Below are 11,605 nucleotides of genomic sequence, written 5' to 3' on the forward strand. Positions count from 1 at the left end.
CCGGGTCTCATATTCAAACAGGCTTTCTCTACACACCTGGCTGAACAGCACCCGGTACTCATCACTCATTATCATATCGTCCTGCTTTGTGTTTCACAGTCCCCGGCCCTCACCTAAACAGGTCTTTCTCATGCGTTTGCTTCTTGTCTGTTTCCCTGTGCTAGAATATAAGCGCCATGAGGAAAGGATGTGTCATTTTCAGTGCTTTCGTCCTAGTGCCTAGAACCTATTGGGCACTTAGTGTTTGTTGAATGAATAAATGAGAGGATGAATCTGTGTGGGTCTTTTTGTCTGCTACTGACCTATGTGCATCAGTTTTTTTGTCTTTCTGTCTCTATTTGTCTCTGCTTCTCTCTGCATCTCCATCTCTCATACATAATGTCTCTCCCTGTGTCATTTGCCCCCTCTTTGCTAAGTCGCAGTTTTTGACAGCTCGTCCCACTCACTCTTCCTTATTGATGCCTCTGGATGCCCTCCTCCCTCCTACCGGGAGCTCCTTTGCCAAAAGCCACTGCCCAGCCTGGCCCTTTTGACGACAGAGCCCAAGGCAGCAACAGCCACATCTGGTAGTGACAGGAGCCCGATTTTTGCCTCTCCGAGGCATGGGGTGGGGGTCCGGGCTCAGGATCCTCTGATGTCTTGAGCTCCCATTATCCAGTTACAATAAACTCATCACTTCTTAGCAGCTGTGGGTTGAGGGCTGTCATCCCTGGAGCTCATGAGGATACAGGGTATTTGCATAACCAACCCAAGGTGGCAAATTAATTCTCATTTGCCTCAGTGGTCCCAGAGCTAATTGATTTAAGGCTTGGCAGGCACGCCTGGGAGGCTCACTGCCAACACCCCTTGCCCACGTGCTGCAGTTCTCAGAGCTGAGCGGGCACCCCCGGCATTCCCACCACCACTATGGGAGCCTGTCTCCAGCCTCTTCTCCCAACTGACTCATCTGGGTGAGGGGGCACCTCTGGGAGGACAGGTGTTTCCAGTGGGGTCTCTAACGTGGGGATGGGCATTGAGCCACCTACACCTTCCCTTCGCCAACTCCCCTACCCCCCACCAAGCAGGGGCTTCCAGTGGGATCTCTACCAAAGGGAATGGTGTCGTCAGCTGTAAGTTATCTCCGCGTTCTTGTCTGTTCCTCTGCCAATCAGGCCAGCAGGAACGGGGGGCCCTTACATCCAGCACAATTGCCCCACATGAGCAAGGCAAAGTCCTTAGCCTCTTTGTCACCAAAGCCAACTCCCTTTTCCCAGCTCACCAGTTATTTTGGGTGCTAAACCTCAGTTTTCTCATCTCAAAAGGGGAGACAATAGAAAGAAGTATCCCGCGATTCTTAAGCCTACCTTGGCACTCAGGACCCGGCTCGATGTGCAGGGTCACGAGCAGGAGGGAGACTGCGGTGGTGCCTTGTGGCTGTGGTTCAGCATCCTCCTCCCCCCCTTCCCCACCCCCAACCCCTTGCTGATGGAGCCCTTGTCCTTTCACTTTGTGGGGGAGGGGCGGGCAGAGGGAAAGGATCTTTCTCAGGCTTTCCCTGCTCTGCCTTTATTCTTTACCTAATAGCAAGCAGGGATACCAGAGGCAGGAGGAGCAAGAGACCCATTCAGCAGGTGGGAAAAGGGAGGCCCAGGAGTAGAGGTGGAGCCGGGAGGGCACCCAGCTGTAGGGTCCTTGGTGCCTCTTGGGGGTGGATTAGCCTGGAGGAGACCAAGGTTGTTTCTGCCACCAGCCTAGAATTTTGCCTGGCTTAGGCACCTTGGTGGCACTAGGAGCAGGTGACCTGGCAGGAAGCAGGAGGGCAGTGCCAGGGTGACTGCTGCATCTGGACGTCCACTTTCCCTCTGCCACCAGCTTGCTGTGTGACCTCGGGCAAGTCACACCCACCCCCAACCTCAGGTTCAGGCTCCTCATTGGTCCAGCAAAGACCAAGTCCCCAGTGCCACCCCAGTTCTGCCACCACTGATGTTGCTTCAGTCACCCTCACCTTTCGCTCTGCACTGCTGTCCTTCTTCATCCCTTTAATGAAATCTGTTCTTCCCTTCAAGTGCTGGTCAAACTCTCCCAGGGTCATGTCCCCTTTCTCCATCAGGACATGTGGCATGTAGGGCTCTGCAGAGATGAGATCAACTCTTGGCACTTGCCCGAGGGTGAGGGTGATGCTGGGGGCCTTGGTGGAGTGGCAGATCTTCACAGTGCGGAGGACTCCCAGTTGGAAGAGGGGGATGGGATTCCTGGCTGCTTGAGGCAGTGTGGGACCCTGAGAAGACTCCTTAGCTGGGAAGCAGGAGAGCCTAGTGGCTGTGGGTGATTCACTGCCCCTCCCTGGGCCTCAGTTTACCCATCTGTAAAATGGGAGTGATTCTGGGCTCTGATCTTTTTGCATGTAAACATTCGATGAATTCTTAAAGAGACAAAAGAATTGCTCCCTGAGAGTTCTGAGCTGCCAGGGTCTCATGGAGCTTAGGGCTTCAAAGATCTCTGCTCAGCTGGCCTGGGGGCAAAGTGCACCACTGGGTGGATGAGACCCTGGGGTCTCAGGAGCTAGAATGGGGCAGGAGACACTCAATTCTGCCAGTTAGCACTAAGTTTCCCAGGAGGCAAGTAGCTGGTCTCCTCCTCTGTCACGCGCCCCTACCCTCTCCCTGCCCACTGGGTGCGGGGCCATGTGTCTGTGCCCCATGGGATCAGCACCTCCTCCCTCCCACAGGCATCCTGGGGGCCCCGCCTGGTGCACAGTACCGCTGGGGTGGATGAGGATCTCCACGGGTCGGTCGAAGGTGTGCCTGTTGGCCAGGGTGATAATGATACTCTCGGCGGAGCGTGCGGACGGGGAGGCGTCAGCTCGGATCTCGTGGGTGGGACTCTCCACCCCTGAGTGGCACAGAAAAGTGGGATAGGCTCAGGAGTCCCCGGAGAGAGAGGAGCTTGGTGGGGGACCCTGAGACTCAGGCCAGAGATGACAGGCACTCCAGCCCCCTCAGGGGCTCCTGACCTGCTGTGTAAAACCGTGGACAGGCCTCCTCAATTTCCCCGTCTGCAAAAGGGGGGCTTAGCTAGATGGGGTCTAATGGCCTTTCCTGCCCTGACCTCAGGATCCAGTGGGGGTCAAAGGAATGGCTTCCTCACAGGGCACAGAAAGACAGAAAGAGCTCCATGCTCCATCGGTGGGCACTCCATAAATGCCTCTTGTGTTGGGATGTCCTGTTGCTCTGGGAGAACCCTTGTTGACAAGAAAGCACATCCTAGTGTCTCTTTAAAACCTTGACTGGGTGGGGGAGGGGAACCATCAGAACAATGGTACCCGCCCCTGGCTGCTTGTTAGAATCACCTGGGAACTTTTAAATGTTCCAATGTCCAGGACTCACCCCAGACCAATGTCATCAGAAGCTCTGCGGGGGGAATCGCCTGGGAACTGTTTTTTTTTTTTTTTTTTTTTTTTTTTTTTTGCGGTATGCGGGCTTCTCACTGCTGTGGCCTCTCCCGTTGCGGAGCACAGGTTCCGGCCATGCAGGCTCAGCGGCCGTGGCTCACGGGCCCAGCCGCTCCGCGGCATGTGGGATCTTCCCAGACCGGGGCACGAACCCATGTCCCCTGCATCGGCAGGCGGACTCTCAACCACTGCGCCACCAGGGAAGCCCTGCCTGGGAACTTTTAAATGTTCCAATGCCCAGGACTCACCCCAGACCAATGTCATCAGAAGCTCTGGGGTGGGGTCTAGGTGGTGGGATTTGGAAAGTTCCCCAGCTGATTCTGCCATGCAAGGGGAAGAGCAGGAAGCAGCTTTGTGGCTATGGCTCCAGAAGAAGACCGAGGACCGCGGACTTCGGACGGCCATGCCCTCGTGGACATTTCCCCGGGGAAGCCATTGAGGTGTGGGTGGGGACAGCCTTGAAACCTGTCCTTGGGAAAGACTCATCTTGGGCTGCATGCTGGGGAGCAGGAAACGGGGGCGAGGGGCATGAGCTTCAGGCTGTCTTCCATCTGGGCTGGCCAGCTTTCCCTCCCTCCCCTTCCCTTCCCCACCCCGCCGTGGCCTCGAATCTTCTTTCCAGCCCCATCCGGGTCTAGGCAGCTCCCTCTCACCTGCGAGCAGGCAGGGCCCACGGATCTCCAGCTGGAAGTTGAACTCGTATTCCATGGGGTTGGACACATCGGTGTCCAGGAGAGTCGCCAGGCTCAATTTGTTCCAGGAGTCCAGGGTCCGGGGGCCGAAGCAATGCTTGTCTTTGCTGGGAAGGAGGCCGAGAGGCGGAGGAGGCGGCCAGTCAGGGCTGAGGCAGGGGGCCAGCAAGAGAAGACATGGAGAAAACAGCAAGTCCCAGGCAGCCCTGGCACCCCTGCAGCCCCACCCAAAAAGGGGCTGAGGGGCTTCCTTCCACCCCAGATGCTGACAGTCTCACTCAGCCTGCCTGCAGGGAGAGCCTGGATTCAGACCTAAGGTACCACTACCTACGATGGATGGGCCAGGCACCAGGCATGGGAGCTAACACTGTTCTCACCACGCCCCCAGAGGAAGGCCTCAGAGCCCTCATCTCCCCCCACCCCCCACGTGGGGAAACCGAGGCTCAGCTACATGAGGTCACTAGCCTAAGTTGCCACCACTGGCACGCGGCAGAGTGCGCATCCTCACCCGGGTCTCTGTGGCTCGGCCGTGAAACATTTCACATACGTCACATCACTTCTGGAATACCTGCTCTGTCTCTGCAAGCTGGGAACCCTTGCATAAAGCCACTTCTCTGAGTCTTGGTTTTCTCATCATTGAATGGGGATAATAATGACACAGCTGTCTTGAGCAAGCGCTTAGCAAAGTGTCACTGCTGAACGCTCACGTCTCTATCTTTGTCATCCCTCACCCTGTCTCTGATTCTGCTCTATTTCCCTCCCCTCTGCGGTCATGCCTTCTGAGGTCTTTGATACACGTTCTGAATGTGCACATATTTTTGTAAAACACACCGTGACTTTTGGTTGAAAAGAAAGCATTGTATTAGGAATCTCATTCAATTGCTCCCCTTTCTTTCACCCAACACTGTGTCTGTAAGCTCTGTCCAGGTGGCTGTCTGCAAAGCAAAGTCTTTCCTGCTGATGTGCTGTGGCTTGGGGCCATCTGTTATATCGTACGTATTCCTTCCTGCCTTCATCTCTCTGTGTTCACAGACGCCAGCACCATGAACATCTTCATCCGTGTGTTATGTTTGGATGTATAAAAGGATTTCTCTGGGATCCCTGGGTCAAAGGGCACACACCGAGTATTGCCCCAGATTGCTTTCCAGAGTGGCTGGGCCAGTTTCCACTTCCACAAGCAATGAACGAGAGTTTCCTTCTCTCATCCTCACGAACACTTGGTATTATCTATTTTTCTTATTTTTTCCCATGTCCCTCTATCTAAGCAACTTTGAGGTTCATCAGAATTGGATGCAGGCATCTCCCAAGAGCATCTCTGTTAACTCTGTCTGCTGGAACAGGCAGGAATTAGCTTATCAGGGCCACCTCAGGGGCACCGGGGACTGCTTGGCCTCTTGTTCCCTGATCCACCGAGGTCTTGAATGTCCCCAGGTCTGCTAGGTCCTGCCTCTCCCAAGCACCTGGCTTGGCGCCTCTGGCAGCGTTTATATAGATGACACACGAGCTGGTGTTCCCTGGCCTGAGACTGGCTGGTGCCCCCAGCTTCTCTGTTGTACCAACAAGTGTCCTCACTCTAGATTTCGAGGCCCTACACAGGCTGACTCTCCCACTTTGCTAGAGTCTTACTAGCCTTGCAGCTGCTCTTCCAACATACCCAGTCTGTTGCTGCCTCAGGGCCTTTGCACTTACTGCCCGCTCTGCCCCCTGCCCCGAATGTTCTTCTTCCACTATACTTCCACGGCCAGCCCCCTTCATTCAGATCAGGCCTCAAGTGTTGCCTAAGCCCTGCCTATTCTAGCGAAACTAGCACCCACCCCATCCTGTCCCCCTCTAGCCTCTGTAGCATCTATCTCCATAGAGCTCATCACCCAAGAAATGACATGTTTGTGGGCTTATTACTTTATTGTCTGTCTTCCCCCTTAGAATGCTAGCCCCACGAGGGCAGGGACCTTGTCTGTCTAGTTTACTGCTGTATTCCCAGCACCCAAAACAGTACCTGCCCCATGGTAGGTGTTTAATTACTATTTGTGGTGTGGTTGAGGAGTGCCCTCTGGGCTGGCCCCACGTAGGAGGCTAAAATAACCCCTCCCCGTCAGGTCACCTTGAGGTCAGCACTTTAACTGGTGGTGTCCAGGGGTTTGCTGTCACTGTCCTCTGTGTCCCAGTGGGCACGTGCTCCCAGCTGTCCCCATAGCCCAACCAGGGTATGTATGAAACTCCTAGATACATACGGTACATCTTCCCAGATTTCAACTTGGCTCAAAGATTCAGACTCAAAGCTGGGGAGGGGGAGTTAAGCAGTTTAACTGGTAATTAATTCAAGTGTTGTTTTTCTACCACAGTGGTGCTAATATATTGTGGAACAGATTTTTTTTTTTAATGACGCGAATTGAATGATAAGATACACGACTTCAAAAGACATCTCCTGTATGCATCAGGCTACTTTAAAACTGGCATCCTCTCTCCCTGCAGAGGAAACACTAGTCCCCCTGGACTTATAGGTGGGAAAATGGGAGGAGCCCCGATCTCAGCTGCAGGTGCCTCAGGCTGTGACCCACCCCCTTTTCCCTCCTCCCCCACGGGGGGAGTACAGAGAAACTGTCCTGGAGTGTACCCTCCCGGCCCTGCAAAGCAGAAACTAGCCCACCATTGTAAAGCAATTATACTCCAATAAAGATGTAAAAAAAAAAAAAAAAATCAAGAAGCTACATTATATTACCAAAAAAAAAAAAAAAAAAAAAAGACTCCTTGTTGCTTCGGGGAGAAATCCAAAGTCTGCCAGAGCCACCGGGTATCCTGTATCTCTGCAGCCTCATCTCATGTCACCTGTCCTTCAGTCCCCCTCTGTGGCCCTGTCCTTGCTGCCTCAGGGCCTTTGCCCCTGCTGTTCTCACCTATGGGAACACTTCTCTCTGTGCCTATATCCACCCCCCTCCTGGCTCAGCCCTCAGCTGAAATACCACTCCTCAGAGAAGCCTGACCAGGCCCCCAGACCCCCCACTCCCCGGTTGGGTCCCTCTTTTATACTCTTAGCCAATGAACCTCTCCTTTACTGCACTTTTCACATAATTAATTATGCATGCAAGTTCATAAAGAGTTCACATTTGTTGTGTTATCTGTTGGATAATGATCTCTCCCACCAAGTTCCAAAAAGGCAAGGGACCATGTGGGTTTCGTATCCTCTGGGTCCCTAACATCCCCTCCCCAGTGTCTAGCACCTAGGTGCTCTGAAAATACCTCTTGAGTGCATTAAAGAAAAAAGCCTGGAAATTCTGATACCAAGCTGTCCAAATCCTAACACTTCTGACCTGCACCAACACAGAGCATTTCAGGGAGATTTCTAAGTGCTCGAAATGCGAGCAGGGGAGGGACAGTTACTGAGACGGGGGCAGCTACAGAGCTCAGCCTCACCTCCTATCCTTCCCGCCGGCCCATCTCCCTGCTGCACCCGGGACTCTGGCCCTGTTTGGGCAGGGGCTCCTCACCCATGGGTCTGTTGGTTGGAGGGGCCAGTGCTCTCGGTGCAGAACTGAGGCACGGTTGGGGCGCAGACAGCAGGTAGCAGGACTCTCACAGCCCCGCTGGGCAGCGTCAGGAGCTCCGAGGAGGTGCTGACAAAGATGGTGACGTTCTCCATAGGGGCGATTGTCCCCAGGTTGACCACAAAGAGGATCCGCTCCAAATCCTCGTCCAGAGCCACCTTTCCTGGTGTGCAGGAGGAGGGATGATGCAGAATGTTTCCTCAGTGCCGGGCCTGGTGTCAGGTACTGTGCACACATTCTCTCCCATCCCCTCTAAGCTTGCTGTGTGTTAGGTTAGAGCAGCCTGTTCTGCTGATGGGGAAACTGAGGCTCAGCCTGTGGGCACAACTTGCTCAAATTACTCAACAAATAACTAATTTATTGAACCAGGATCGGAACCTACATGGGTCTGATGCCAGGCCTGTGTACTTTCCACTGTATCCTGCAGGGATTGGGAGACTGGGACCCACAAATCCCCAACAGAGGGTCACATCTCTATCCGCAGACTCTATGTCCCCCCGAGAATCACGTTGGAGCATTGCCCCCTCCCCCAGGATCCATGCTCTCTCCTTTCATCTGAAAGACCCAGCCCTCATTCCTCCTTAGCCCATCCTACCCATCCATCCAACCCCTCCACGAAAACCTCCCTGGTCCCACCTGGACCGCTCCTTCCCTCCTCTGACATTATCTGGACCGCTTTTGGCATAGCCACTGTCAACTTCCTATCATGGTCCCTACCAGGCATGTCCTAGCTATTCTTCCAGGCTGGGAGAAGTCCTAAAATCTTGGGGGAAACTTTGCATCTCACATCGTGAGTGTTCATTAAAAGATTCTTGAACATCTCAATGATCAGGTGAACAAACTTCACCTCCATCATAAATCCAATGGTAAGAATCTCATATCATATGATCCTTGGTCTGGACTCAAGCCTTGGCTCTGCCACTAACATGCTGTGTGACCTTGGGCCAGTCACTCACCCTCTCTGAGACGCAGTATCCTCAATAGCAGGCATCAGTAGCCATGCTGTGAGTACCTACTCTGCACCAGGGACTGTGATGAGTGTTCTGCATGCTCTTTGTTGAGATTTGGATGCATGGGATTATTAGTTACAGTTTACAAATGAGGCTTAATTTCTTATCTGAACTTGCAAGCAACAGGAGAGGCAGTCAAATCCTGGTGTGACTCATTCTACAACCTCTGAGCTTAAATGACATGCTCTTCTGTTTTTTAGAGATATCTCAACAATCCTTCTGTTGCCTCCTTTGAGCCTTACCACTCTTTCCAGGTGAGAACAGAAACAATTACCTCTATTTTCCAAATAGTAAGGTGAGGTTCAGAGAGGTTCATTATTGGCCTGAGGTCACACAGGATTCCTGACTCTTAGTGTAGTGCTCTCTTTACCCTATCCCATTGCTGCCCTTTCAGTCTGTCTGAGACTCCAGCCATGCCCAGGCCCTGCCACAGCCTTTCTGGCCTTCTTACCTGTGACAGTTGCAGCTCGGAGGCCAGTGGCATCTAAGCGGCCACCCTCCATCTTGGCTTTGTCCTTGATCTGTACTGTCACGACTCGGTCGGCAATGACTGCCTCAAAGCCGATCACCGTGGTGTACTCATCCAGTGGGTATACAAAGAGACCTGCCAGAGCAGGGCCCAGCATCGCGGGGTGCCCCAGACCCGCTCTGCATGCCCCACCCCGGAGAAGGAACTGGAGCCTTTGGCCTGCCATCCGAGTGGATGGTACTCACTGCCACTTGGAGGACTCCAGAGAGAACTCGGGCTGGGGCCTCCTGGTTCTGGGGGCTGGGCAGGAGAGGCACAGCAGCAGGCTCTGTGTCAGCTGCAGGGCAGCTGGAAAGGGACGGCTGCTCCCCTGTCCCAGCCAACTCCTACTCTGCTGGCCTGTGAGGCCAGTGTGACCAGGGCTTCTGATTTTTCAAGAGAGAGTGGAGATCTGGATTTTTATGTGACCTGATGTGTGGGACTAATAAGACACCTCTGTGTGGTGGTCCCGTGCGTGGCACCTAGGAGCTGGGGCTTTGGAGGAATAGGGCTAGGGTTCTAATCTGGGCCCTGCCCCCTTCCCCAGTCTGGTGACCTTGGATAAAAACATTTAGCATCTCTACGCCTCACAGCCCCATCTGTAAAATGGGGATAATAGAGCCAAACTCAGGGTCGTTATGAAAATGGAAAAGCCAGCCACCACTTATTAAACTATATCCCCCATAGTGCGTGCCCTACATCTTTATATCTCAGTGCTTCTCGAACTTCAAGAGCACGTGAATCACCTGGGGGTCTGGTTAAAATGCAGATTCTGACTTAGTGGTCCTGGGACAGGGCCTGAGATTCTGCATTTCTAACCATCTCTGGGTGATGCCGATGGCTGGGGTACCACACTCAGAGGATCAAGGTCGTATCTCATTTTATCTGCCCACTAACATGACGGCAGCACAGTGCTGGGCCCATGGTGAACTCTCCACAAATCCCAGCTTCCCATCCCTCAGTTTCTGCATCTATAAAATGGGGGGACTGTCCTTTCTGCACATGGAAAGCCAAAGGACTGTCCCAGAGCTGTTCGGTAATTTAGTCCCTGGGTTCCTCGCGGGTCTTACTTTAAGCTACCTCTATAGGTTTCCTTAAACAGAGGAAAAGTGTCGTTTGCTCTGCCAGGAGATTTCCGCAGGGAGGAGACTTTCCCTTGCAGGTTTCTTTTGGGAATTGAAAGAGTTTCAGAAGCTCAGGTCAGGCTGGAGGGTGGTGCCCCAAGACATGAAGTTTGGGGGTTAGGAGGCCCCCATCGCTGTGGATGAGAAGGAATGCTAACCATAACAAGCCTTTACGCAGAACCCTCCTGGCCAGCCTTCCCATAACTCCCTTCCGTAAGTGCAAGGAGAGGAGTGTAATTTACAAACATCTCTTGCAGGGGAGCGCCTTTCCACACTCCTGACTGCCTTGCACTGATGACTCATTTGCAGACTGTTTTCCATTCCACACTGTCCTTCCTCATGTATTACCTCATCTGTTCCTCCTGCAAACCCTGGCGTCCAAACAGGTGCAGGAGCACCCTGATGTCGAGAAGGACAGTGGCTTCCCCAAGGTCATGGGAACGAGAGCCACACCTACGACCGGGAGCTCCTGGCTTCCACTGAGTCTGGACGCCTCTCCTACTGTGAGGCTCACTGGGGAAAGCGGAGGACTGACTATCTGACACAGGTGGGCATGTCTCGTGAACATAAATAGGGCTGGGACAGTGGGCTGGGGCCAAGCCCCAACCTGGGTTCGAATCCTGAGCTGACTTGCTACCAGCTTTAAGACCTGCAGGGCAGAAGTGGTATTCCTGTTTCGCAGATGAGGAAACTTGAGACTCAGAGAGGTGACGTGACTTGTCCGGTGTCAATCAGCTAATACGTGTCAGGATGGGGATTCTGCTTGGAGGAGCAGGTGGTCCTGGGGAAGCGCCAACAGGGATCCTTACCCTGGAAGGGCTGGGCTTCCAGGTTGCCATAGGTGAGGGAGGCGGTGAGACCCAGGGCGTAACCACTGACAAAGGAGGTGACGTCGGATGCGGTGAGGGGCAGGGCTGCCCCTGTGATCTGGTTCAGCAGACCAGGCATCTTGATGGCTACTCAGCCTTCAGGGCCTGCAAGAGACAGGGAGGCAGGAAGTGGGGAGAGACCCCCCATCCCTCCCCAACTCAGTTCTCCCACTTCAGCCCCCACAGGAAGTCAAAGCATTGTTCTCTTCACTTCCCCCAACTACCTCCCACTCAGGGACCCACAGTGACTCTTGACCACCCCTCAGAAGAGAAGCCGTGGTCATTCCATTTCTTTCCATTTCACAGTAGAGAAACTGAGGCCTAAAGACACGTGACCTGCGTGGATTCACTCAGTGGGTGGGAGCGCAGGCAGGGTTAGAGCCCAGGTAGCCTCGTGTCCAACCTGAGCTCCTCCATGGCAGTGCTCTCC

General features: G+C 53.7%; 1 protein-coding gene across 1 annotated transcript in view; it reads right to left on the minus strand.

The window, feature by feature from the left end:
* The window catches only part of VWA5B1 (von Willebrand factor A domain containing 5B1), a 45,328-nt gene extending 33,984 nt beyond the window's left edge, over positions 1-11,344 (minus strand). Inside the window, exons 1-6 of the mRNA XM_004272486.2 lie at positions 11,116-11,344; positions 9,126-9,278; positions 7,608-7,863; positions 4,084-4,229; positions 2,740-2,871; positions 1,985-2,109 (exon numbers count right to left, since the gene is read on the minus strand). Coding sequence (XP_004272534.1) covers positions 1,985-2,109; positions 2,740-2,871; positions 4,084-4,229; positions 7,608-7,863; positions 9,126-9,278; positions 11,116-11,254 — 951 coding nt within the window. The 5' untranslated portion in view covers positions 11,255-11,344. The remainder of the gene's footprint in view (positions 1-1,984; positions 2,110-2,739; positions 2,872-4,083; positions 4,230-7,607; positions 7,864-9,125; positions 9,279-11,115) is intronic.
* Positions 11,345-11,605: the final 261 nt, after the last annotated feature.

The sequence above is a fragment of the Orcinus orca genome, chromosome 1 (assembly GCF_937001465.1).
Source record: "Orcinus orca chromosome 1, mOrcOrc1.1, whole genome shotgun sequence".
Classification (NCBI taxonomy): domain Eukaryota; kingdom Metazoa; phylum Chordata; class Mammalia; order Artiodactyla; family Delphinidae; genus Orcinus; species Orcinus orca.